This window comes from Alexandromys fortis, unplaced genomic scaffold, assembly GCF_014885135.2.
Source record: "Alexandromys fortis isolate MF-2015 unplaced genomic scaffold, M_Fortis_MF-2015_v1.1 scaffold_51, whole genome shotgun sequence".
In the NCBI taxonomy this organism is placed as follows: Eukaryota; Metazoa; Chordata; class Mammalia; order Rodentia; family Cricetidae; genus Alexandromys; species Alexandromys fortis.
The window spans coordinates 325,684-353,513 of NW_026067925.1; the positions used below are offsets into that span (position 1 = coordinate 325,684).

General features: G+C 44.7%; 1 protein-coding gene across 1 annotated transcript; it reads left to right on the forward strand.

Annotated features, from left to right (window-relative positions):
• Positions 1–26,602, forward strand: F11r (F11 receptor). The gene is made up of 10 exons (XM_050143115.1): positions 1–167; positions 23,683–23,751; positions 23,855–23,962; positions 24,148–24,294; positions 24,547–24,749; positions 24,902–25,004; positions 25,138–25,245; positions 25,516–25,528; positions 25,780–25,831; positions 25,940–26,602. The coding sequence occupies exons 1-10, from the start codon at positions 107–109 to the stop codon at positions 25,973–25,975; spliced, it is 900 nt and encodes a 299-aa protein (XP_049999072.1). The 5' UTR covers positions 1–106; the 3' UTR covers positions 25,976–26,602.
• The last annotated feature ends 1,228 nt before the right edge of the window (positions 26,603–27,830 follow it).

Below are 27,830 nucleotides of genomic sequence, written 5' to 3' on the forward strand. Positions count from 1 at the left end.
GGCGGGCTGGACTCAACCTGGCGGCTGGAGTCCAGTCCCAGCGCGGTGGATCGCGGAGCACGTCCCAGCCGAGTGGCTCGCCCGACGCGTCGGGGTTGTAACTGTAATGGGCACCGAGGGGAAAACCGGGAAGAAACTGCTGTTTCTCTTCACGTCTGTGATCCTTGGTGAGTTCCCGGAGTTTTTGGAGGAGTAGATGGGTGGTCCGGTCAGAGGTTGGACGAAGGCGCACCCCCACGCGCCCTCGGGAAGGGAGGAGTCCAGAAACCTGCCTGCTCGCCTGCCTCGCCCTAGGAGTCCACTTTTCCGCCCAGGTCTGGGTACTCTCCTTTCCCCTCCCCCACCTGGATACTGGCTGTTTCCCCTCCCCCAAGCGGGTGATCTGTGACCCCCACCTCCTACACCGTGGCCGGGAGCATTAAAAATACCGGGGGGGGGTGTCCACGGTTCTGGGTCTCTCCTTCAGCCGGAGGATCCTTCCCGCACTCAAGTATCCAGCTACTCATTCCATTCCATTTATACCTGGGAATTGCCGTCTTCCCCCTCTCGGAGGACTCAGAGAGACCTTGAGCCTCTCTTCCGGACTTCCTTGGCTCAAGTGTCCTAGGAGGAAATGTAATGGAGGTGGGGGTAGGGAATGTTTCCTTTCCTGGCTTTTGCAGAAAGGGTGTCTCGCTCTTGTTAAATTGTGGACCTTCTGAGATTAATGCGGGGGGTTCAGCGTCTGAAGAAGAAATGAAATCTCTAAAATAAACTTCTCAGATCATAGCATTCGTAATTCCTTCCTTGAATAACTAGCGAGGAGTCCTTAATTAATCTTGTTGACTGAGTGACGATTCCCTGGGGGAGACTGGGTCTATTGGCTGGTTGATCTCAGAGCCAGAACTCTGCCCTCCCCCTTGTCCGGAATGAGAGTTTTTTGTTTCTTTGTAGCCTCCCTTTCCTGAGAAACAACCAGGCTCGCAAGCTGGGGCTTGACTGTCTCAGAGGTGTGTTTGGATGAGGCCGAGAGTGAGGTTGGTTGGTTTGTGCCTTGGTCAATGTGTATCAGCACCTGTATATTTATCTGTCTGATTTTCCCCGCCACCACCCTTCAGAGCCGAGGACCAAACCCAGGGACTTGGGTGTGTTATGTCTGGTTTTCGAGTGTCATACACTACTGTTGGGTAGTTTTGTTGGAACATGTTCTTTATGAATCTGTTTCAAGGTTCGTGCTTTAGAGGAAACGAGACATTACAGTCAATGCTGGTGTCTTCCGAAGGTTTGTTTTGCTGCGTTTTTTTGGAGAGCAGAAAGAGATCACCCACGGTGGAGAGATAACGCCTTTGTCTCATCACAAAGCTGTAAACCAGTTTTGTGGGTGGACTAGACAATGGGTATTCCTACTTCTCTTTTCCTACAGATAAGGAAACTAGTCTTGAGAGAGGAAATGACCTTTCCAGTTTACAAGGGGGTAGAAGCTGGGGCTGGACCAAAGTCCTTTATCCTCCATTCCTGGAGAGCCAGCATCTTAGGGACTAGGTACTATCTGAGCTATTGCTTCAGAATTTGCTGTTTATAAAACAAAAAACAACCTTCCACCAGATCTTTCTTGTCTCGCTTGAACTTCTCATTCTGCTCATCCACTTCTGCTTTTCCTCATCTTCCTTTCTTTGCCCAACCATCACTTATTTCATTTTAATTTGTATCTTAGAAATGTTAGCCACACCCATTTTCCTGTTTTGTGTTCAGTTTCTTCTGGATCACTGACAGCAGTTGTTAGGCTTGTAAACTTCCTGAAGCTGCTTCCTTCTAACACCTCCCGCCTTCCTTTTCTCTTTCCCTAACTTCCTATCTTGGTTCTATAGCAAACTACCGCCCAAAGGATTGTGACAGCGGCGTTTTGAGCAAGCAGCCACGTTCTTAGGAAGCCTGAGGTGTTGCATTTGCTTGGCAGGGCAGTGGATCCGATGGTGGGGCTGGGGTATGGATGGTGGGGTGGAGGAATTCACCATGCAACTTTTAAATCAAGGCAGACCTGGGGGAGGGGAGTGGTTTGCTTAGTGCAAATGAGGATGGGAATGGTAGCCTGGCCACTTCATCAGGCATCCTGGCTTTGCTTTTTTCTCTGTCTTGTGACCTTAAACTCAGCTCTTGAGCTATAAAACAGGTGTAATAATACTGGTCCTGCCCTTGCCGTGAGGATCAATGGAGGTAATAGCTACATCCCAGGACATGAAGGGATTTCTGCTGCACGCTATTACCTACCCCTTTGGATTTTGTGAGGGTGTAAGAATGCTGTCCTTACCAGAGTAGGTCAAAGGAAGCAGGGAAATTCCCCCTGGCAAGGCTTTATTTTAGCATTAAATTGAAGTATGGTCTTTTTTTTGGGGGGGGGGCATCTGGTCTGAAGCATAAACAAATGGCCGCTGTGTCCTATTCTTTCTGAGTCCCTCTCATCGTGGTCTCAGCTCTCGGGGAGGGAAAAGAAAGGACAAGATAGTGTGAGGAGCTGAGTGAAAGACAGCTCCAGCCTGAGGTACTTAGTGGGCAGGGACACACAGACACGCCGCGAGGGCTGAGCTTGGGGGTTGTAAGACTGGTGACCCAGAATGCTGCATTCCATTCCCTCGAGAACCTGAACTTGGAAAAAGTTCAGCTACGAGCACTGGCCAGTGGATGGGCCAAATTTTATTGTATCCAGAAGGGAGGAAAGCAAGCCAGGGTTGGGTGGAATGCTGACATTTTCGCTGCCTCCTCTTACCTGGGTGTGGGGTTCCCTTGCTAAGAGGGGTGGACAAAGGCCATGGCTTTTGGTTCTTCTGGTGTTTCTGAAGAAGTCCCCTTTGAGGATTTCCAATGTGCTGTTCATGGGGCAGACTTTCCTCAAAACTGTGGATTGGTGAGTCACGCCTACTGTTTCATCCTGGGGAAATGATTATTCTCTTGAAACTAGAAACTGGTGAGTGGCCACAGCTAGAAGGAGGAAATTGAGCGGTGGCGGTGCTCCAGCGGGCTAGGCTTGGCTCTGGAATGCTTTCACCTGTGATATTTCACTTCCGCTTGTGAGCTGGGCTTGTTCAGGGCCTCCAGCGTAGCTCTGTGGGCAGAGCAGCTGTGATTCTAAAAAGTGTTTATCCAAAGTGCATTGGTTGACAGGATTTGAGATTCAAAATATTTCGAAGGGGTGGAGTGGTTTCCTCCCACTCTGTTCTTGCTAAACTATACCTGGCAGAGATTCTGTCTAGTGTTTTGTTATGCAGACACATGTGTGCAAATGTGTATTTGTTTTCTCACCATTTCCTTACACAGTAGAGGCTTACAGTACAGTATGCATTAGATCACATCGTGTTTAGTTTACTTAATATAGCCTAAAATCAATCTTTCTTCCTTCCTTCTCCTCCTCCTCCTTTTCCTCCTTCTCCTCCTCCTCCTCCTCCTCCTCCTCCTCCACCTCCTCCTCCTCCTTTTCCTTCTCCTTTTTTTTTGTTGTTATTTTGATACTGAGTCTTACTGTGTAGCCTTAGCTGGCCTGAAATTTACTATGTAGATTAGGCTAGGAGTCTTGAACTCAGAGTTTCGACTGTGTTTTTCCCCCCATGCTAGCTAGCATTATTATAGGGGCTATGATCTTGGCTGCTTGGATCTGTCCAACCTCCTCACAGCTGGAATTCAAGGGGAAGGGTGCCGACATGCCCCTCTCCCAAACCCCCAAAGATGGATTGAAACGCGGCATACATTTTATGTGGTAAATGAGGAAGTAATGGGGCTTGATTTGAACATCTGTTGGCTTTGAGACTAGGAAATCTCAGAATTCATGCCTATTCCCCTCTGCACAGGCTCGGCTAGGTGTGAAAAGCAAATACGAAGTGAAAAAGAGGTTTCTCAGGATTGGGAGGAGGGTCGGGGAAGCAGTATAAGCAGATGGGCATTGGGGTTTTCCAGGTTTTGAAACCCTGGCGTTGGTTTGCCTGGGACTCCCTGATAAGCAGTTTCTGTCCAAAGTCCAGCTCGTGTCATTTGTTTTACAGTGTGGGGGTGGGATTAGAGGAAGCAGCTGCCTGGCAGGAAGTGTGATTCCAGGTCCCTGGGTGAATTCTGTCCTGGCTGGAGTCACTGTCCTTTGCGATGGGGGAGGGGGTCGAACAGGTCAAACTGGAAAGTCTACAAAGAGGGCGGGAGGGAGCGAGCGTGGAGTGAAAGCCCCCCCTCCTCCTGCCGACATTGTTGATCTCTACCGTCTTCAGAAGTTCGAGCCTGCTCTGTAGTAGGACTCACACAGCCTTCCCATCGCCCAGGCGTTCTGTACCCGATCACTTCAACCTCCAGAAAGTGTGTGTTTGTTCACTATGTCCAGAGCGTCTTCTGAAGTTCGTCTGCCTAGCTGTGAAGGACTGTGTTCTTAGAGAAAACCAGAGATTGGCCGGCTGACTTCCCTCCTTTTCCTTCCTTCCTTCCTTTTTAAAAATCAGACTAGTGGCATAAAAGCGTCTTGACGAATATTCTAATAGTGAACCGGATGTATATGGAGAGAAAACAAAGGGCTTCCTATGAGAACAGTAGAAGGAAGTAGCTGTTCTGCTGTGGGCTGGACCCTCACCTTAGAAACCGGGTTGTGTGTGTGGGGGGGGGGGGCTTCAGGGAGGTTCAGGGAACATCTACAGCTAAGGACTGAAGTCAGCTTGTTTCTTTGTTTCCAAGAGCTGTAAGCAGGATCCCCAACTTGGATATTGGAGGGGGGAGGTGTCAACAAAGCACAGAAAGTTTTGGGAGCAAAAGGCAGGAGGTGACTTTTGTGGTGGATGTGGTGACTTGTGTCAGTAATGCCGGCACGCAGAGATCTTTGACAGCGCCATTGTATGCACTGTGTTCTGGTTATGCGTACACATGCCTCCTTTAACCCCCTTTCACTCCTGCCCATCTCCCTCCCTCAACAAATTCCCTTCCCACTTACACATCTTTCCTTTAATTCTTTTAAGGACTACATTTTTTAGATTTCATTTGTGTGTGTGTGTACGTGGAGGTCAGGGAAGACCTTGTGTGAGTTGGCTCTCCTACCATGGAACTGAACTCTGGTTGTCAGGCTTGGTGGCGGGCATCTTTACCAGCTGAACCGTCTCCTTGGCCCTCTGCTTGGTTTTTGTTTTTATTTTGTGATTCACTGAGTTTAACCAAGGCCTTGGGTGTGGTGCTATAAACTAGCGGCCCTTGCGTAACTCAGTCGTGGCTACACCACTGTAGACGGTGACTCCTCCCCAGTAGCTGTCTTGCCAATTACTGGGTGAGCAGGAGGGACCCAGAAGCCCCTCTGCCAGCCTGGACTGAATCTCTGGGGCCCAGTCGTGTGCCGTGCCCAGATGACAGCCTTTCGTTACCCTCCTCCACATCCTCCGGCTGTTACAGCCTTTAAGAAACAATCTGTAAAATCCTGTTTGTTTATTGTACTGTATGTATGTATACGTGTGTCATGTGTGGAGGTCAGAGGCCGACTGTTGGGAGTTGCTTTTCGCCTCCTGTCGTGTGGGACTTGGGGATTGAATTCAGGTTGTCAGGCTCTTACAACCCTCTCCCCATCCCCCATCTTGTGAAGTTCTCAGAGCCTTGGAGGGGTGATACAAATGTCCCACGTAGAGATGAACATTCAGTAATCATTTATTTCCAGCATCTTGATCGGTTCTAAGTCATTAACCACCATCTGCAAAAAAGAAGCTTCTTTGACTAATATAAAATTTATAGAAAGCAGTTGAGTAGCATGTCCACTTAGGAAAATAAAGCAGTGGGACTCATGGCCTATGACCTATGACCTCCAGCCTATGCTTTGACCAGGTCCATAAATGCCCTCTTGTGGAGTAAGCCTCCGATCTACTCGGTAGGCAGTTGGCTATTCCTCTAACAGTCATGCTGTTACTCCACAGTGGGCACGGTTTGCTTGGCAGGTTGGTGTCACAGCTTGTAAGATCCACACTTGAATAACAGAACTGATTGCTTTGCTTTCCAGTTGTCTAGATAGCACCTCCCAGCACTGTGAAGTCAGCCATCAGGGAGGAAGCTTCTAGCTCAGTTCCAGCTTGATTTCTCTATATCCTGCAACTAAAGTATATTGTATCTTTAACAAGAGAGTCTTACCATCTAGTTCTGGTCGTTGTAGAATATTACTTTAACTATGTAAAGGTGTGTTGCTTTGGTTTATGCTTTATTTGTTTATGTAAAGGTGTGTTGCTGCTTCACCTTGTCTGCCTAAGGCATCTGATTGAGCTAATAAAAAGTTGAATGGCCAGTAGTTAGGCAGTAGAGGGATGGGCAGGGAGGAGAGAATGAGGGAGAAGAGAGAGTGATGTCTGGGTTACTTAGCCAGGCAGACACAGAAAAGACATACAGAATGAATGAAAGGTAAAAAGCCCCGAGGCAAATGTAGATGAAGAGAAACAGGTTAATATAAACTATAAGAGTTAGCAAGAAATGCGCATAAGGCCAAGTATTCATAACTAATAATAAATCTCCACGTCATGATTTGGGAGTTGGTTGGTGATCTAAAAGAAAGCCCATTATAGGTAGATAGCTAAGAGCAATGGGTAACACAATATCCTCTATGTTTTGGTACCTCTGGTACTGCCTGACCAACATTTATAAGGAAGTATCCTACACTTGGCACTGAGGAGATTCTTTCTTTCTTCTTTCGTTTGTTCATTCTTTCTTTCCTTTTTTGTTTGGTTTTGTTTTTTGGTTTTTTGAGACAAGAGTTTCCCTGTGTTACAGTCTTGACTATCTGGAACTTGATTTGGAGATCTGACTCTTGAACTCATAGACGTGCACCTGCCTTTGTCTCCTGAGTGATCACCACTACCTAGTGAGATTTTTATTTAATAGCCCATGGCTTCTGGGGTGGGCACTATCCATCTTTGTGGAGTACCTCTGTTCAGTTTTTTTAAAAATTAATTCATGTATAAATGTAAGTATGTATGAACATATGTTTGGGTCCCTACGGTGGCTAGAAGAGGGTATCCATTCCCTGTAGCTGGAGATACAGTCAGTTGTGAGCCACCTGACTGGATGCTGGGAACTGAACTTGGGCCCTCTTCAGGAGCAGTAATTTCCTAATAAGCCACCTCTCCAGCCCCTAAGCTTGCAGGTGTGGGGGGGGGGGCAAAGAAAGGAAAGATTAAAATAAAGACCCTACTAAAGAGAGGCACCAAGGTGTGCCGTTCCCTGTTTGTAATCGCAGCACGAGGGACCCTGAGAGGAGGATGGTGAGTTGGAGTCCTGTCTAGACTACAGAGTGACTCGCTTTCAAAGCAGGAACAACACAGAGAGTAACACCTGTAGCCAGACTTTCCTTGGGCTGCCAGCTCACAAATAGCAGCTCAGAGACTTCCTGGTAACCACGAAAGCTCAGCCTCGGCTTAGGCTTGTCCCTCTTGCTCTTCTAACTTAAATTAACCTTTTATATTAATAGAGATTCTGCCACGTGGCATTACCTCTCTTCCATCGTCTGTTTCTTCTCTGTGTCTGGCTGGTGACTTCATCTTTCTTCTTCCCAGAATTCCTTCTCTACTGGGAAGTCCCGCCTAAACTTCCCTCCTAGCTCTTGGCCATTCAACTTTTTATTACACTGATCACACCAATACATTTTCACACAGTGTACAGATATTCCACATTTCCCCCTTTTTGTCTAAATAAAAAAGAAAAGTTTTAATTCTTAACACAGGAAAGCTGTATACAGTAAGAACAGTTATCAGGTAAGAATCGCATTTATAATTTCCAGTCCGTTGGCATTTGGCAAATTTGGAGAAAGTATTGTATTGTCTATCCTATCATAGTGAGTCCAAAGTTTTATACCTAAACCACTTATCATTGTATTCCCAACATAAAAACATTTTCTTAGAAAAACAGTTTAAGCTTCTATATATCTCAGCCTTATGCAATTTACATCTCTTTTGTGGTTTTCTTTTCTGAATTTGGTAACAAGAAAACAGTAACTATAACTAGTCTTCAACCCCATCAAAGACCCGAGAAGGATATAATATTACCTGAGTAAACAGGAAGGGCAGAACAAACAACTTCCAAAACTATAAAAACAGCAGAGACAGCTGGCTGCCTGGACAGTGACCCAAGGTTCCTGTGTAATGTTGAAGCATCCCTCTTTGGCCTACAGGCCTAAAATATTTGATAGACTTCTGTAAAGCAGGGATTTAGCTTGAATGACCATCCTACCTTGTCTTGACAGAGTTCGGCAGTTCCCCTTTTTTGTCCTGCTTATCCAGTTTGGAAAGCATTCTGTCAGCAGTTGAGGCAAGGGCAGTCTCTTGCCACATTGAAAGCAAACTCCATATGGCGGTTATTCAGTGCCCATCATTCTTTATTGAAGTCAATTGGTATTTCCAGAAGCATACGTGTCTCATTGTCATGAAAAGTCTTATGTTATTAAAGCATCTTAAATGCCATATTCTGTAGGTCTCTGAAGAGTTTTAAGACCATCTATCTAGCTATAATATATCTCTTACTGGCCTTGAATACATATTTAACATGACTATAGGTTTTATTGTTATAGATGACTAACTACTAACCTGCATTTCTTAATTATCCTAAACAGTTTATAATAATAGCCTTTAAGAAATGAGCTGCGCAGGTACAATATCTTAAACAAGAGTAGAAACATATGCAGTATAACAAAAATGACCTTAAATTTGTATCAGTTTGCAAAAATCCATGCTAATGTAAAATATTTGAGATTCATAGTTTTTTAAATTTAAAAGTAGGTTAAATAATTACCCTTTTAGTCTGTCTTTTTATATCCCCCTTTTCTTTTTAGAAAAATCCTTGAATCTAACCTTTTTTTTGTTTAATATTTTTATTTACTTATTTTTTTGATCATTACCAGTAACAACTTGTAACTAATCCCCCAGCCCCAAACAATGAAAAACATACATTAATGGACCAGAAGCCACCCACTCCACCTCTTGGGTATGTGGGCATTGTGTTTACTCTAGACTGCTTCCTGTTTTCTGGGGTGATGGCATCTTTAGGGGACCCTGAAAAAATTGGGATATTGGTCAAGTCCTGGGAGAGCTAGCTGTATCATTTGTTGTCCAGTCTCAATGTGATGGGATAGTGTAGAGCTTATCCATTTGAACTGCTTATCCAAAGTATAATATAAATGATGAGGACCCTGTAGCCAATAAGATTTCTCGCAGGGCGGTGGTGGCGCACACCTTTAATCCCAGCACTTGGGAGGCAGAGGCAGGCGGATCTCTGTGAGTTCGAGACCAGCCTGGTCTACAAGAGCTAGTTCCAGGACAGGCTCCAAAACCACAGAGAAACCCTGTCTCGAAAAACCAAGAAAGAAAAAAAAAGATTTATCATGTCTCATCTAGTCTCAGAGTTGTTCCCTTCTTGAAGGGTCAGCATATATGTTACCTGCCCTGTAGTCTTTCTTGACTTTTTCCCCTCATATCTGTAAGCCAAGATCCTCAGAAGGTCTCTCCTGGTCAAATCTGATCTTTATTAATTTTGAAGGAATACCTGGCTTTTTGTTTTTTTTTTGTGCGTGCGTGCGTGCGTGTGCGTGTGTGTGTGTGTGTGTGTAAGCACAACCTTTTCCTCCAGTGCAACACATTTCCCGACTTCCATTCTGATGCCAGATTATCTATAAATTGTATGGTCTGGTTTAATTTAGCAGTCCCTTTCATAATCCAGTGTCTCTCAGCAGCTGTTGTTCTATGTTCATTAGCATCCAAATAATTCAAAATTAACAAAACTCCATAATAAGGTCCAAACTCCCTGTGTTATAACATTTCCCATCCTATGTGACTCATTTTTATATTACTTTACTCTTTTCAAAGTCTTTACTTACCATTTTTTAATTACCTAGTTTTATGACCGACTGTATCCATTTTCTTTTTCTAAAGCACCTTTTAGAGCATATTGTACCTTTTTAGAGTTTGTGTGTTTATGCGTGTCTGTACCTGACTCTTTTTGAGCCTGCAGCCATACACTTGCTGTGCTCTCTAACTGTGAGAAACAAATCTTAAACTGCTAGGTTACTGCCACAGAGGGGTGATGGTGGCTGGCTCCACCCTCTTCAGGTCCCTGAGAGCCTAGCCTCATGATGGCTGTCCATCATATATCATCATCCATCCGGGCTACCTGGCTCTGCGTGGTATTTACCTGCTCTAGCTCTGGAATTTGTTGTGTCTGTCTGAAGCAGGAGTTTGTACCCAGTGTCTGCTGCTCAAGTGCTCAGTTGCTCAGTAGAGCCTCTTAAAAGAACCACACCTCCGAGCCTACCTGACAGACCACTTTCCCAGGCCCTATGTAGATTTGAGCCTCCAATTTGAATGCCATATGTAGTTGGATTTCTCTTTGGACAGCCCGCTCACAACAATATGGAGACTTATGAATTATGAAAGCTTGACTTTAGCTTATGCTCTTATAACTTAAATTAACCGATTTATATTGACATTTTGTCATATGGCATTATCCCTCTTCCATTTTATTTTGCACCTCCTGTTTCCACCCCATGTCTGGCTGGTGACTCTGCTTTCCTTCTTCCCAGCATCCTCTCTTTGCTGGGAAGTCCTGCCTAATCCGCCTGTCTGGCTGTTGGCAATTCAGCTTTTTATTACACCAATCCAGCAATACATGTTCACACAGTGTATAAATATTCCACGTCAGATACTTGCTCCAGTTTAAAAAAAAGGGATAGTATAGGACTATAGAGAAACCTAATCACATGTATTATATCTATAGCCTAATACTTCTAGGCTTCTTCAAATGAATGTGATACATACAAATACATTAAAACTTAAAGTTAGGCTTGTTAGCACATGCCTTTAATCTCAGAACTTGGGAGGCATAGGCAGGTGGAGCTCTGGAATTCAAAGCCAGCCTAGTCAACAGAGTAAGTTCCAGAACAGCCAGGGCTACACAGAGAAACCCAGTCTCAACCCCCCTCCCCTAAAAAAATCTCTTGTGTTGTATGACTATGCTAATTTAACCATTTACCTTTTGGGGGGCATTTAGATATTTTTTTATTTCCCATGCCATGTAACAGTAAGTTATTTTATAAATTAATCTTTAAATTTACCTTTAATTACTGGGGAAAAACCAGGAATAAAGGGACATTTGAACAGGACCTTGAAGAGTAGATGGGTTTTCTTTGCTTGGAATTGGACTACAGCGTAGTAGTTTTGGAGCCTCAGAAATGGACAGACTTGGCAAGATATGACTCAGAGATTAAGAACATTGGCTGTGGGGCTGGAGAAATGGCTCAGAGGTTAAGAACACTGGCTATTCTTCCAGTTCAATTTACAGCAACCATATGGTGGCTCACAGCTGTCTATAATCAGATCTGATGCCCTCTTCTGGTCTGCAGGTAAACATGCAGAGAGACTATTGTTTACATAATAAATAAATAAATGTTAAAAAACAAAACAGACAAAGAATAAAAACCACTGGCTTCTCTTCCAGAGAACCTGGGTTTGATTCTCATCTACATTACAACTGAAAGCCCCGAACTCCAGTTCTAGGGGGATCTGGTGCCCTCTTCTGACCTCTGCAGGCACCAGGTACATAATCTGGTACAGACATACATGCAGACAAAATACCCATGTACATAAAATTAAAATTAAAAATAAATTAATAATAATAAAAAGAAATAGATTTAAAACCGGAATGGTAGCTCAGTAATAGAGCCCTTCTCTTAATCTGCACCATGGCCTAGATTCGATTCATAATACTGCCTACCTAAACACAAAAGAAAACAAGAGTTCAAAAAGAATTAGAGAGGCTTATGACCCTTGCCTTCTTATGCAGCAACTGAGGCAGTTCTAAGCCTCAGTTTCCTCGTCTATAAAATGGGATGAGGGTCTGGGGAGGTGGCTCAGTTGATAATATATATACTTGCTGTGTTAGCATGAAGACCTGTATTCTCAGAACCCTTGTTAAAAGCAGGGCACAGCCAGGCCCGGCAGTGTGCCCCTTTAGTCCCAGTGCTCAGGAGTCCTGGGAGCTTGCTGTGTAGAGTCTAGTTAGTCATTGAGCTTCAGGCTCTGGGAGATAACTGAAAAAATAGGGTGGAGAGTGAGAGAAAGACACTGAGAGTGATCTTTGGCTTCCTCGAGTTTGTGTCTAGGCAGGTATCTCTCTCTTACACACACACACACACACACACACACACACACACACGACATCTCTGCTGGTACAGCCCCTTTGGATATCAGTATGGCAATTTCTCAGAAAATTAGGACAACCTTCCTCGAGATCCAGCAATACCACTTTTGGGTATATACCCAAAGGACGCTCAATCGTGCCACAAGAACATGTGCTCAACTATGTTCATAGCAGCTTTGTTTGTCATAGCTAGAACCTGGAAACAACCTAAATGCCCCTCGACCGAAGAATGGATAAGGAAAATGTGGTACATTTACACAGTGGAGTACTACACAGCAGAAAAATATAATGACATTTTGAAATTTGCAGGCAAATGGATAGAGCTAGAAAACATTATTTTGAGTGAGATAACCCAGACCCAGAAAGACAATCACCACATGTACTCACTCATAAGTGGTTTTTAAACATAAAGCAAAGAAAACACCAGCCTACAAATCACAATCCCAGAGAACCTAGACAACAATGAGGACCCTAAGAGAGAAATATATGGATCTAGTCTACATGGGAAGTAGAAAAAGACAAGATCTCCTGAGTAAATTGGGAGCTTGTGGACCATGGGAAAGGGTTGAAGGGGAGGAAAGAGGCAGGGAGGGGAGCAGAGAAAAATGTATAGCTCAATAAAATCAATTAAAAAAAAAGACATCTCTGGTTTCCTTAAGTGTGTGCATAGACAGGCATCTCTCTCTCTTCTCCCCCCCTCCCTCTCCCTCTCTTCCCCTAGTGCTGAGATTAAAGGCATGTGCCGCTATTCCTGGCTTTTTTTTTTTTTTTTTGAGAATTTAATAAGAAAATAGCACTAACGTTAATGTGAAGATTCTGTGTATCACTCGGCTATTACTCAGTAGTCATAGAACTCTGTCTACAGGGAGGAGATAACACTAGATATCTATAACACTAGATAGACTATTTTGGAAAAGCCATTCACCACATTGTATTATTACTCAGATACACTGTGATTTTCCGTAGTTACAGTCAGGGTTACAGATTTATATAGTTGGTCCCTGATTCTTGTCTTCATTTCTGCATTTTAGTTTACCAATGGTCAGTCTGGGTTTGAAAATATTAAAACGAAAATTCCAGAAACAGTACACGAATTTGGGGTGGATTTTGTTGTGGTGGCTGTCGATATAGTCTCATGTGGTCAGGGTCGCCTTTGCCTCACTTTGTGACTGATGGCTGATGCTTGTCTTGAGGGCCTCCTGCCTCCACCTCCCAAGTGCTAGGATTACAAGCATGTACCACCACGCCTGGCTAGTAATAGTACATTACTTTTAAATAACTATCACAGTGTATTGCTATTATATTATTATGAGTTACTGTTACTAATCTTTTATCATTTCTAATTTATGCATCAAGTCTTACTACATGTAAGAAAGACTATCCAAAAGTTTTGGGTGTAGACTATCTTTGGTTTCATGTGAGGGCAGAACATGTTGGAATGCATCCCGAGGATAAGGAGTCGGGGTGAGGAGAGCACATTAGTTAGCTGAGTACAAGCACCAGCTCTCTTGAAAAAAGTCTCTTAGGCTCAGCCTGGTGGCACATACCTATAATAGCAGTACTATAGAAACAGAAGCAGGATTGTCAAAGTTCGAGACCAGTGTGATATACTTACTGATTTCGGACAAGCCAGGGGCTACATACTGAGACCGTGTCTCCAAAACCAGGGGATTGGTGAGAGGGGAGTAAAAGAAATCATATCTCATGAAAATATGTGGAGATGACTGACTTAGTTGTTAATATTTTGTGATTATTTTCTGTTCCCTTGTTTTCTCTTCCACATCCTCCTGTGCGTGTCCTTCTGCCTTCCTGCTTTCTGTCCCCCGTCTCCAGGACATCCGTGTGCTGGTGCTCTTGTCCCCCGTCTCCAGGACATCCGTGTGCTGGTGCTTTTGTACCCTGTCCTCCCTCACACAGCCTTCCCTGCAGCTCACATTTCTTCCTCGCCTGTTACCTCAGTTCACCTTTAGCGTTTATTTGAACATTGTTCACTTTCTGACACAGTAAACCACTGATAACTGATACCGGATACTTCCCCCTCTCTTTCTCTCCATCTCTCCTCTCTTGTTTTTCTCTTTTTCTCCTTTTGTAGTGCTGGACGTTAAACCCAGAACCTGGCACAGCTAGGCAACGGCTCTACCACTGGGCTGCACGCCCAGCCCCATGCCTTCTAGTTTCTGGCTATGTGTTTGCCTCTCCTATTTATTTGGCTGTGTTTCTTCTTGTAGTTTATCTGATTTACCCCCCTTTCCCTTCTTTCCCTCGAGTTGTTTTGAGACAGGGTTCACGCAGTAGTCCATGTTGGCCTCAAGTACTGATACTATAACAAGGGTGACCGCTCCTTCCTGTCTCCTCTTTCTTCTAGGTTATGATACTTTAGATATACCTGTTTATTAACGAAATACAGAACATGGGCAGGAGAGATGTTGGCGACTGCCAAGTGGGGACAGTCTGTGCTTGGGCTATTTTTATTATTTATAATTTTTTAAAAATTATTTATGTAGATTGAAGCATACTTTTAATTGTAGCACTCAGAAGCCCCAGGAGTCTGACCTCTATGAATTTGAGGCAAGCCTCTTCTGCCTGTTCCGTCTGCATGGCTAGCAAGTTCAGGTCAGGCATGGCGAGACTCAAAAAGGGTGTGGGTATATCACCTTATATATTAACCTCATATTTTGGAGATATTTATATGTCAGTTCAGATTGGTTTAAATTTGCTTTGGATGGCACCGTGTTTTGTTTTGTTTCTCTAGGGTAGGGGTTTATATAGCCCAGACTTGCCTGTAACTATGTAGCTGAAGATGGGGGACATTGAACTCCTGAGGCTCCTACCTCTACGCCCAAGTGCTAGGATTACAGGCGTGTGCCAACTTGCCTGGTTTTGTTTTGTTTTTGTTTTACATCTGCCACTTCATTTCTTGTTTTCATTTGCAGAAGGAGGGGAAGTAAGTTTTGAGGGTTATCTTTCTTTCCAAATCATGAGTCCTGCGGAGGAGATTCAGGCCAGCCGTGGTTATATGTGAGATTTTTAGCTCAAGAACAAAGGGCCTGCAAGATGGCTTAGTAGGTAAAGATGCTTGCAACTATGCCTGTCAATTTAAGTTTTGTTTCTGGGATCACATAGTGGAAGGAGAAAAGTGTTCTGCTGAGTTCTCACGGGCACACTGGCATGTACATATTTCGTGCACACACAAGTATACGTGGTGTGTATGTGTGTGTAGGGTATATTACAGTAGTTGATTCAGTTTTGTGTACTAGGACCATATTATGTGAGTTACAAATTTAGCTTTGCCACCCACTAGTTTTGTGACCTTGAACAAATTAATTTCTGTGCCCTGCTTACTCAATAAAGATGAGAGCTATAATTGTATCTGTCTCGTAGCATTAGTCTAAGAGTAAATGAATTATAAATCACTAAAAGCCTTGGAGTATCTGGCACATAGTGGATATTCAAGAAATGTTAGTGCTAGTTATTGTATTAGCCAGTGGCTTCTTGATTGTACTCAGTGTCTACAATTCAGATATGATGAATTCACTGTGTAGAACAAGCTGGTTCTTTTTTTTAAATGATTTTTTTAAAAGTTTATTTATTTATTATGTATACAGTGTTCTGCCTGCATGCCAGAAGAGTGCACCAGATCTCATTATGGATGGTTGCACCATATGGTTGCTGGGAATTGAACTCAGGACCTCTGGAAGAGCAACCAGTGCTCTTAACCTCTGAGCCGTCTCTCCAGCCCAACAAGCTGGCTCTTTCTTTGTGTAGTGTCCTCATGCCTTCTTTTATCTATGTGGTATGCAGATGTGGGTGCACAGATAAACCAGGGGACCATTGTGTTAGTTTGTTTGGGCCACTGTAACAGATGCCACAGGCTGGGTAGCTGGTCCAAACTTTTCTCACAGTTCTGGATGCTGGAAGTCTAAGATAGATTACTGACTGAATTAGTTCCCTGTGAGACCTCCTCCTTGGCTGGCAGATGGCTCTCCCCCTTGCCACACACTCCAGGTGTGCCTCTGTGTGTGTGTCTTTATTGTAAGGAGACCAGCTAGATTGGATCGAAACATCCAGTAGTTACCTCGCCTTAATATCATTGCCTCTCTTAAAGGTCCTGTCTCCGAGTACATGCTGAGGTATTGGGAGTTGGGGCATAAGTATGAGAATTTGGGGGAATCAACACAGTCCATAACAACATAAACCGTTTTGGAGCTGGCCTTAAAAGCAATGGCTTGGCTGGCAGTTTCCTTTTCTGCTGAATTGAGTTTATGTAAACTTTCGTTGCTGCTGCTGCTTTTGTGGTCATGAGAATAATGGTGGTGTTGGGAATGGACTTGCCTCTTCTATTTTCCCCCCAAATAGAACCCACATTCTTTGGGAGTAGGAAAGCAAAAGTTCTCCTTTGCCGTTGGTCCTGTTTTGTTGTCTTTGCCTGGTGAAGTGCAGGCTGGTTTCAGAGTTACCAAGTAGCTAAAGCTGGCCTTGAACTCTTTCCTTATCTTTTTCTGCCCACCACTACATCCCAAGTACTGGGGTACCAAGTGTTTGCCAGTGGGACTGGCTTCCAGTTGATATAGAACCACGAACGAATGAGGGAGACCATGTGTTTTACTGGTACCGGCTTTACCTGAAAGACCAAGTGGCTGTGTCTGACTCTGTTCTGAGTTCTTGGTGAATTTTCCAGCCCTCTCTTTAACTCTCATCCTTCCCTTCTCTTTCCATTCACCTGAGACAGGGGTTTCTCCCACTTCTTGCTGTTTTAGACCCCGCATTAGAGGTTTTTCTGGCTCTTTTTCTACTTGTGGCTCTTTGTTCTTCCCCTGGAGGTCTTCAGGTACCAGTGTACACAGCCCAGATGGAGAAACCAGCCTCTTGCCAATGTATATGCAACACTCACTTCAGCCCCGTTTATAAAACAGTAAGCAGGAATTATGGGTAGAGAGAGTAAACACTGTTTTGAGACAGTTGAATTTAAAATCACTTTGTTAGCGTGGTGTGGTGGAGCAGGCATGTAATCTCAAGCATCCACTCCTAATCCCAGCACTCAAAGGGAGGGGCAAGACAATTTCCATAAATTAAAAGCCAGCCTGTTCTAGGCAGCCAATTCAAGGACAGTCTGGGCTACTTAGTGAAATCTTATCTCAAAAAACCAAAATATTAGAATTAAGCCAAAACCACTTTGTTTTTAAAGTACAGAACTAAGAATTGGAGAGGTGGCTCAGGGATTAAAAGCACTTGTTCTTCTAGAGGACGGGGTTCAGGTCCCAGTACCCTCATGATAGTTCATTACCATCCATAACACCAGTTTCAGGGGATCTAACGCCCTCTTCTGACGTCTAAGTTTTAGGACTTGAGAGAGGGTTTGGTAGTTAAGAGCTGAGTTTGGTTCCTAGTACCAGCATTGGGAGGTTCACAACCACCTGTAACTCCAGCTCTCTCCTGCTGCCCTCTCCTGGCCTCTGTGGACACCCACACACATGCACACAAATAAAATCTTACAAACAAAAAAACAAGGCTAGGTTTTAGGAGCTGGGAGTGTAGTTCAGTTGGTAGAATGCTTCCCTAACATGTATGAAGGCTTAGATTCAATCCCCAGTGATGCATAAAACTATGGATGATGAAGTACTCTTGTAACCCCAGCATCCAGGAGGTAAAGACAAAAGGAACAGAAATCGGCTAGCCTAGATTACATGAGACCCTGTCCCAAATAAAACAAAAATACTAATTTTAGTTTTCTCCCCCCAGAACTAAAGCTTAAAAATGAATTATGATAGTATTAAAATATTGCATAGATTGGATTTTGAAGGAAATTTGTTTTTCTTTGTTTGGCCATACTGCCATCTGTCCTGCCCATTTAAAACCTGGACTTTGAAGATAAACCTCAACAAGTAGGTATTAGAGTCTGCTATGACTTAATTTGTTTGTGTTGTGTGTCACTCAGCAAATACCTGATACATAGTATCAGGCACTATGCTTAGGGTTGAGTAGTACTTAGAATAACAAATGAGACTTGGTTTCTGCTATCTGGGCATTTGCTGGAGAGAGAGAGAGCATGGGAGTGTTTTTATATAATAGCATGTAATTCGGTAAACACCTTAATGGTGTTTTTGCAGGGGTTAATTAATGAAAGTCCCAGAAAGAGGCTTTAAGAGAACTGGGGTGTGGTGGGTCATTTCCCGGAAAAAGAAAATCATGGAAGAGATGGGTGCCAACCAGACAAAGAGGGGAAAGGGTGTTTTCCATAGCACAAGCGACTTGAGCAAAGGCAGAGATTGGGAAACAGCTGGGAAGTGGTTTTGTGTTAACAGATCGTCAGTTGCAACAGGAGAGTGGGTGAAAAATGGGGAGCTTATCGCAGCTCAGATAGTGCTGGAATTTTCTTAGCTTGCTGAAAATTGTCATTTCACCACGCAGGCAGTGTTTGGAATCCACCAAAACAGGTCGCAGGATTGGATCAGCCTTTGACTGGGTGGCTGTAGCCTGCCTTGCCATTGGGCTGTATTTGAAACTCTGTTACCACCCACTGCTTTTAGTTTCCTCCCAGGGTTTTTTTGTGGTTTTTTTGGTTTTTTATTTATTTATTTATTTATTTATTTATTTATTTATTTATTTATTTATTTTTGAGGCAGTTCCAGGACAGGCTCCAAAGCCACAGAGAAACCCTGTCTCGAAAAACAAAACAAAAATCACCAGAAAATAGACTTTTTTGTTTTGAGGAGTTTTTTTTTTAATTTGTATATATATATATATTTTTTTTTCTAGACAGAGTTTCTTTGGATCCTGTCTTGGAACTTACTCTGTAGATCAGTCTAGCATTGAATTCACAGAGATCCACCTGCCTCTGCCTCCCAAATGCTGGGGTTAAAAGCAGGCACCACCACCGCCGCCCGGTCCTAAAAATAGATTTGTTTTTTTAAGTAAATGAAACTTAAGAATGGAATTTCTCTGTTTGATTTACTCTGTGCATTAGTAAGAGTTTGTAGGAGGGTCAGAAGTTAAATTAAAAAAGAAAAAGAGGGGCTGGAGAGATGGCTCAGCGGTTAAGAGCACTGACTGTTCTTTCAGAGGACCTAGGTTCAATTCCCAGCACCCACATGGCAGCTCACATCTGTCTATAACTCCCAGATCAGACAAACATGCAGGCAAAACATTAATACACATAAAATAATAAATAAAGGGCTGGAGAGATGGCTCAGTGGTTAAGAGCACTGCCTGCTCTTCCAGAGGTCCTGAGTTCAATTCCCAGCAACCACATGGTGGCTCACAACCATCTGTAATGAGGTCTGGTGTCCTCTTCTGGCCTGCAGACATACAGACAGAATATTGTATACGTAAAATATATTTAAAAAAATAATAAATAAATTTAAAGTAATAAATAAATTTAAAAAGAAAAAAGAAAGAGCTGTGCTGAGGCCAGGGAAAGAGTAGAGGTGAGGCTGGCTGGAGAATGATTCTTCCAGTTGTAGATGGGGTCCATGAGGGGATCCCTAACTCTGCTGCCCTACCCATGAAATTTAGAAGGGGATGCCTTCCCGAGGCAGTTACAGTGACAAGGGGGATGATTTGGTGGGTTGGGATATAAGCCTTCCTCATGTAGTACTTACTGCTTAATTTAAATGTCCCATTGGGCTACAGTGGCCTGCCTGGGCACACAGTCAAGTAGGGAACAGAGCTGGGATTTGCACACAGTTGCACATAGGTCGTCTGGTTTCAAAGGCGTGCAAAGGAATGAGAGGGGAACGTGGGCCCCATTGGTTGCCTTGTGTTTGGCGGGTGAATAGGAAGAGCATGGTGCAGAGGCTGGAATTGAATCACGGGGGATATAGGCAGGCACCGTGGATGCTATTAGTTAGTCTTTATTTTTAAATTGAAAATTTTCATTTCGTGTGTTTGTGTGTGTGTGTACATACACACAAGTGTGGAGGGAGGTAAGAGGAACTGGTTTTCCACTTTTACCATGTGGACTGAGGAAGTGATCTCAGGACATCAGGCTTGGTGACCAGTGACTATACCTCCACTTGAGCCATCTCACCTCCCCACAGTAGACTTTTGAGTCTTGGTCAGGTGGGTCTTAGCCAACAGGCATTTACAGTGGAGGGGTTGATAGACATTGAGATGGGGGTTCCTGTGTTTTTACAGAACATGAAGTAGGTTGTGTCCATTATGATTCTCAAGAGGGGACTGTGCCTGGAGCCCAGAGTTTTTATGTGTGTCTGTGACATAATCCCTGGATGACTTTTTGATCTCAGTTTCAAAAGGCTCAGAAGACAGTTTTAGAGACTGGGGAGATGACCCAACGGGTAAGCCTGACCAGAGTTCAATGACCAGAACCCATGTAAAAAGTCTTTGGCCAGCTAGCCTGGACAGCAGCACAGAACGGTGGCAGAGAGGAGAGACATGGTCTGCAAGGTGGAAGAGAGAAGTGATTTCTAGAATGTTGTTTATTGACCGCATTCTTACCTCAGCATGGACATCCACACTCCTAATTAATTAGTTGATTAATTAAAAACTTCATTTGACACCAGAAGTGACTGCGGAATAAAAGTCATACACGTTGTGGCTTGTGTCTGTGTGTGCGCACGTGCACATATGAATTTTAGATTGTTTTCCGGTTTAATTAGATGCTTGCTCATGATTTGGGTGGTGTCATAGGTTGGGTTCTTGGGAAGCCGACTCTGAGATATCAATTATCAGACAGACACTTTAGTAGGGCGTGCCCTTAAGATTCACCCCTGTGGAGAGGAGGGGAAGTCTGCAGGATTGGGTGGAGAGAGGGGCTGAGGTGCACTGACAACTCCTACTCCTGTCATTGTCCGCCTACTCCTCAGGGAACTTCGGAGAGCTGGGAAGTACCCTCCTGTCATTGTCAGATAATGGCTTCTGGCTGCCCTTACCCTGGTAGAAAGCAGGTCCCGGGGCAGGGCGGTGTTCTGTAGCTATGAGCCTGTGGGCTGCCTTTTGGCGGCACTCCGGTTGCTAGGACAGTGAGTTCTTCATTCCTAGTGAGGTATCTGGTTCAAACATCACAGTGTGTACGTCACAGAAAGAAAACTGCAAAGCTTCGGAGCCTTTGTAGAACAAGGTTCCCAGCATTCGGGCAGCAATGATTTGTGAGCCACCAGACCTGGCCTGGAACTCACTGTATAGACCAGGCCGGCCTTGAACTTGCATTAGTTTTCTTGCCTTTGCCTCTTCTTTTTGATTGTTTTTTGTTTGTTTGGTTTTTGTTTTTTTTTTATTTTTATTTATTTATGTATGTATGTATTTATTTATTTTGGTTTTTCAAGATGGGGTTTCTCTGTGTAGTTTTGGTGCCTGTCCTGGAAATAACTTTGTAGACCAGGCTGGCTTCAAACTCACAAAGATCCACCTGCCTCTGTTTCCTGAGTGCTGGGATTAAAGCCATGCGCCACCACCGCCCGACTGTCTTTGCCTCTCAAATGATGGGTTTATAGATACATTAAAATTTTTAAGATTTATTATTTGTGTGTATGCACATGGGTGGGGATGTCAAAGGACAACTGGAGTTGGTTCTCTCCTTTCACCTTGGCGTAGGTTCTGGGGACCAGCTTGCATCATCAGGTGGGAAGAGCCTTTAACTACTGAGCTTTTAGTCATATCCCTCCCCAGGAAGATTTTCGCATTTAATGAGGGCTATTTGATTTAATTTCTTGTTCTGTTGTTACACTTGAGTATGAATTCAACATTAAAACGATAATGAGCCAGGTGGTGGTGGCGCACACCTTTAATCCCAGCACTAGGGAGGCAGAGGCAGGCGGATCTTTGTGAATTGAAGGCCAGTACAGCCAGAATTGTTATACAAAAAAAAAGACCCTTCTCAAAAAAAAAAAGTTCATAATGAAAAATATGCGAAGTTACAGTATTAGAAATAACTTATAGATCAGTGTATCTTGACTTTTTAAGAGTAGTAGCATCTGAGGGGCTGGAGAGATGGCTTGGAGGTTAAGGGCCCTTGCTGCTCTTGCAGAGGACCCAGGTTCGGTTCCCAGCAACCTACTTGGCTGTCTGTAACTCTGGTTCCAGGGGATCTGATACCTTCTTCTGACTTCCTGGCGCAGTACATACATGCAGGCAAAGCACTTATGTATCTGTGATGTCAGTTTATTAGGGAGTGCTCTCCGGATCCACACTTGTGGAAAGAGGGAGGGTTGCCTGCTGTACTGGGAGATTTGAAACAGGAATCTTTCAGGGATTCCCCAGATCTGGAGTTGGGAATCCCAGCATTTGGGAAGTAAGGACAGGATGATTAAGATGCTCCAGGCCAGTCTGGTTTACAATGGGGTCCTTTCTCAAAAACAACAACAAAAATAAAACCCAACTGATTGTGTCTGATTGAAATCAGTGCATATAAAGATACTCCGTAGGCCTAGCTGGGGGCGTGGCTTGGTAGTAGAGCGCATGCCTGTGATGTACAAGGCCCTGTGTTTGATCCCCAGTACGGCAGAAACAAAGTACTCTTTAAACAGTGATGCCAGAAAGTGGGAGAACAACAGGGCTCTGGGGACCGTCTAGTGCAAACTCTTACATTTCAGTTAAGGAATGAGACCTCAGAGTCCAAGACTATATTCAGTTCTGTAGATACATAAATAAAGGAAGGCGTACTTGAGTATGGTAGCTATGCTTGCAGTGTACACATCTTTCTGCCTTTATCTGAGGACTCTGACTTAGAGCTATAAATAAGCACATTCTTTGTAGATTTGGACTTTGAAAGCACAAAGGAGGGTGTGTGGGGGTGTGTGTGTACGCAGTTCTCTGTCACTAGCTTGAGGACTTTACTGTGAACTCCGATGGTTCCCCTGCTCCCCTGTTACTATTTCGTTAGCGTCCTCATATCTCCACCCCCGCCCACACTACCTTTTCTTTCTCCATTTGGCAAGTGTGTGACTCCAGTGAGGTGAGCTGAGCTCAATTCTAGTCGTCGCTGGGTGTCACAGCCACCCAGCTGTGTGTTTTCGTGCTCCTGGCTTTACTTGTGGTCTCTGTTGCTTGTGTAAAATTCGGCTACTGACTCTTGTCCTGTGCTGTGTCCTGCTTGTTTCAAGGTTCAAACAATGTAACATCTCCGAACCCTTTTGGAAAGGGCTAATGTTGTACAAATGTCAAGTGGTGGTTTTACCCTCATTACCCACCCTTCCTTCCCCTGCCTGACTTGCCTCCAGCTTGCTGGCTTTCTTTCAGGATTGTTTTGACAAGTGACAACAGCGTTTGGTGGAGCTCTCTCTGAACCATGAAATGTCATTCAACAAGCTCCCTTTCGACCAGTAGGAATGTCATTAGAGTATTAGGAGCCATAGAGGAAGCTAAAAATAAAGAGAGGTTGTGTTTGAAAGAAATGTTTTATGTCTATTGATAAAAGTAGTACTGGCCTGCCCACTGTTGTAACAACACATTGAACGTGTTTAGGATACTGGCCAGCTTGACCCTCCCTTTACCTTAAGCTCCCAGCCTCATTTCCTAGCTCTGTTCCTCCTTCTCTGTGGAAGCTCTCTCTCCTGATGGGTCCCTTTTTTTTCTTCTCAGGCTCTTTGGTACAAGGCAAGGGATCAGTGTACACTTCTCAGCCCGACGTCCAAGTTGCCGAGAATAACTGTGAGTGGGCCAGAGCTATGAGGTCATCAGGGTGGGGGTTGGGAGGATGTAGCTGTGGTTTGGGGCTGCTTCTTTCTCTCTCTCACTTTGGTCCTGTCTGTAGCTGTCAAGCTGTCCTGTACCTACTCTGGCTTCTCCTCTCCCCGAGTGGAATGGAAGTTCGTCCAAGGTGACACTACCACGCTTGTTTGCTATAACAGCCAGATCACAGGTAAATTGTCCCAAAGATTGCAGAGTCATTGGCACTGCCCAGCCTGGGTTCCTGGGGTGGGGACATACCCGGAGCTCTGAGTATTTCCTTTTAGCGGAGAATGAAGGATGTACCTTGGGTCCACCTTCCTCTTTTCTTTGCTGTCCAGTTTACTCTGTCTCTTCTGCGCCCCTGTCTCCTTATAGCTTCCTATGCAGGTCGTGTTACTTTTTCGTCCAATGGCATCACATTCAACTCTGTGACCCGGAAAGACACTGGAGCGTATACTTGTATGGTCTCTGAGGACGGTGGCCAGAACTATGGGGAAGTCAACATCCACCTCACCGTGCTTGGTATGTGCCGTGTAACTTCGTTTAGGCTTAAAACCAGTTGCTCCCTTAAACCTGATAGTAGACTGACTGCTAAGCTTTAGGCCTTGCAGATGGGGAGACTATAGAGAGGGTGAGTGCCCCTCCCCTCCCCCACCCCGTTTAATGGGAACTCGGGGCATACAGGTTGCATCTCTAGCTGATGGGTTGAGAGTGTCATCCTGGTTTGTTAACCTACACTTATGTAACCCTATTGTCCTTGCGTTCCCTCCCTAGTGCCCCCATCCAAGCCGACGGTCAATATCCCCTCCTCCGTCACCATTGGGAACAGGGCAGTGCTGACCTGCTCAGAACAAGATGGTTCCCCACCTTCTGAGTATTCCTGGTTCAGGGATGGGATAGACATGCTTACAGATGCCAAGAAAACCCGTGCCTTCGTCAATTCTTCATACACCGTTGATCCAAAGACAGGGGACCTGGTACGAAAAGGGAGAGGTGAAAGGTAGGGGGGCAGCCGTAGAACCCCCGAGAGTGGGAACGCAGAGACATCAGGGATGACAGCATCAGAGAACTAATGGGGTAGATGCTTGATTTATTCGAGCAAGAAGCCAGTGTAGTCTCTTCCCTCTAGATCTTTGATCCTGTGACAGCCTTTGATACTGGCGAATACTACTGTCAAGCCCAGAATGGCTTTGGGACAGCCACGAGGTCAGAGGCCGTACGCATGGATGCTGGTGAGTAAGATGACTGCGGCCTGAGGTTAGAGCTGGGGTACAGTCAGAGGCCAGTTTTCATGTGCTTATTGATAGCTTTGTCAGTGCACAGTTGTCTGTCAGGACACCTCACCTCTTAATTTGTGTCTCACAGTGGAGCTGAATGTGGGGGGCATCGTGGCTGCTGTCCTGGTAACACTGATTCTCCTTGGAGTCTTGATTTTTGGCATCTGGTTTGCCTACAGCCGAGGATACTTTGAAAGTAAGTGGCACCCCCCCCCGCCCCGCCCCTGCCTTGTGCTACTGTACCCAGTTGGATGTTCTTTGTCTTTGCGTGGTTTGTGGGTAGCATCTGAGTATGGACCCTGATACCGTGCTCCATGTGCTGGTACCATCTGCCCCGGGAGCATGGATAAGTTGATTTAGTTCCTATCAAAAACCACATACTACTTCCCCCTAATGCCCTTCTCATACTGCATTCTGTTCTGATAGTAATCATGGTCTCTCTCTTTCTCTCTTTTTTCTTTTTCAGGAACAAAGAAAGGGTGAGCGGTGGTGCTGTCCCAGGGTTCTCTCGTTAAAGCATGGGCGTGTGTGGTTTGGAGCTGAGCTGAGTCCCAGGAGTGGGGTGGAGAGCTAGGTGGAGGCAGCTGTTTCAGAGGGAATGACCCTGCACCTTGCACTTGGTTTTTCTGCAAAGGTTTACCTTCTGAACCGGCCCCCCCCCCCCCCCAATCCTGGCAAGGATACATTGTTACCAGGGTTTGAGTGTTTCCTATTTCTGCTTTTCCCTTAGGACCGCACCAAGTAAAAAGGTGATCTACAGTCAGCCCAGTACTCGAAGTGAGGTGAGTGTACCTGGCCTGAGGAGGGGAGGCCTGAAGTGAAGTGTCTAACCTGCTTGTGTGTTGATGAGCAAAATGAGACTGGTGTTGACTGACGTTTTATTTCCCTAGGGGGAGTTCAAACAGACCTCGTCATTCCTGGTGTGACCTCCTGCAGCTCTTCTGTCTCTTCTCCACTTGTCTTACTCAGGTGCTACAGGTTCCAGCCCCTGCTGGCTGTAGCTGCACAGGATGCCTTCAATGTCTTCTAGGTCTCACAGGACCCCTTGCTTTTATTTTAGCTAGGATACGGTTTTAATAACGTTAACGTCGGCTATTTCTCCATTTCTCCCTCCTCTTTCCTGCCCACCATGGCCTGAGACTAGTTACAAAGTCTCATTCCCTGTTCTGATGTGGAATTGGACAAGAGTCCTAGATTAGGCAGCAAAAATGACTGGACTGACGGGAACCTGAAACCAGTACCTGGCTGTAATGGCCTTTGAATAAGAACCTTTAAGCCTAATTCCCCAGTTTTCCCTTCACTTGATGAGGATGGTTGCCAGCTGCTCTAGAGTGGGAATTGGAGAAAGAAGGACTGAAGCATTCGGTGGTGACCTCAGCTCTTTGGTCTTTGGAGCCTTCTGTCCCCACAAAATGTGCCACTGGGATTCTTCTCCTGGATACAAGCAAATTGCTACCACGTCTGTATGAGGTGGGAGAACTCAGCACCCTCCCAAGAGGCTTGGAGTAAGAGAGATTTAAACTACTAATCTAAAGAAAAGGCTGGGACTTGTAGCCGGCAGTCACTCTTCCCTTGACTGGAACAACTGCACAGACCCTTGTAAGATGTGTGTGAATTCTGGAGATTATAGTCTTGCCGCTTTGGTGGACTCTGTGTGTGTGTGTGTGTGTGTGTGTGTGTGTGTGTGTGGGAGAGAGAGAGAGAGAGAGAGAAACAGTGTGAGAGAGAGAGAGAGAGACAGAGAAAAACCGTGAGAGAGAGAGAGAGAGAGAGAGAGAGAGAGAGAGAGAGAGAGAGAGAGAGAGAGAGAGAGAGAGTGAGTCAGAGAGCGCGCGCTGGGCTTCCCCAGCTCTTTGGCAAGGTTGTGTTTCTGTGTGTTTATATTAGACGTTGGAAATAAAAATTTGGTTTGTCAAACTTGTTTTTGTTGAAGTAAGGGAAGGAGATCTTTAAGGGACGGCTTCTTTGTATGAACAGGAAAATATGTGAAAGTTCTGCTTCCCAGCAACCTGTGGCTGGCCCTCAGGACTGTTTTCTTAGCTCAAGGCAATACTTCAGGGAAGTCAGAACTTCCTCGCAGCCTCCTACTGCTGGGTGAAGCTGTAACTCTGCTTGCAGGAAGTGGGTGGGTTCTCCTTAGCCCTTTAGTCCAGTGGGGAAGAAAGCACCCTGCACTGTCCTGCCTGTGTGTATAATGGACCAAGGCTTCTAAGGGGGCGTTCTTTGATCATTTGAAGAACTGCTTTAATATTTGAGACAGCAGAAATGACAAGATAGCTCTGGGTCATTGCTTTCTTCACTGTGGGCCCCTTTCAGCCCCTGGAAATTAAACACTTGCCTAAGGGTCTTCCACCAATAAAGCATTTTCCAAAGGAAATTAAATCCAACTGAACAATAAAAGAAAAATTTGAAACAGTTCAGTAAAGATAAGACCTTTTCAAGTCTGTTTCAATTTGTTGTCATGGTTGGGGGAGGGGTGGGGGCTGGGGGAGGGGAGGGTAAGGGTAAATTAAAGGGACCAAGGTCCTTTACCCCTTTAGATAAATAATTCCCTCAGGGGCTTCTGATAAGTATGAATCAATTTACAGTCTTGGAGTTTATCTCTCCAGGTTACAACAGCCCTTGGAAATGCCATGTCTACTTTTATTTCCCAATGTCAAAACTAATTTTTGTAATAAATGTTTATTTTTCACATCGATTTTGTGTAAATCCTGAAGTTCTACAGTAAGAGAATTGGGACTCCCGGATGGAGTAATAGCTAATAAGCTGACAAAGGGCTTG

Coding starts and splice junctions, on each gene's coding strand:
- F11r (XM_050143115.1), top strand. CDS start 107: ATGGGCACCGAGGGGAAAACCGGGAAGAAACTGCTGTTTCTCTTCACG. Junction 23,963..24,147: donor CTATAACAGCCAGATCACAG/GTAAATTGTCCC, acceptor GTCTCCTTATAG/CTTCCTATGCAGGTCGTGTT. Junction 25,005..25,137: donor GGCCGTACGCATGGATGCTG/GTGAGTAAGATG, acceptor TGTGTCTCACAG/TGGAGCTGAATGTGGGGGGC.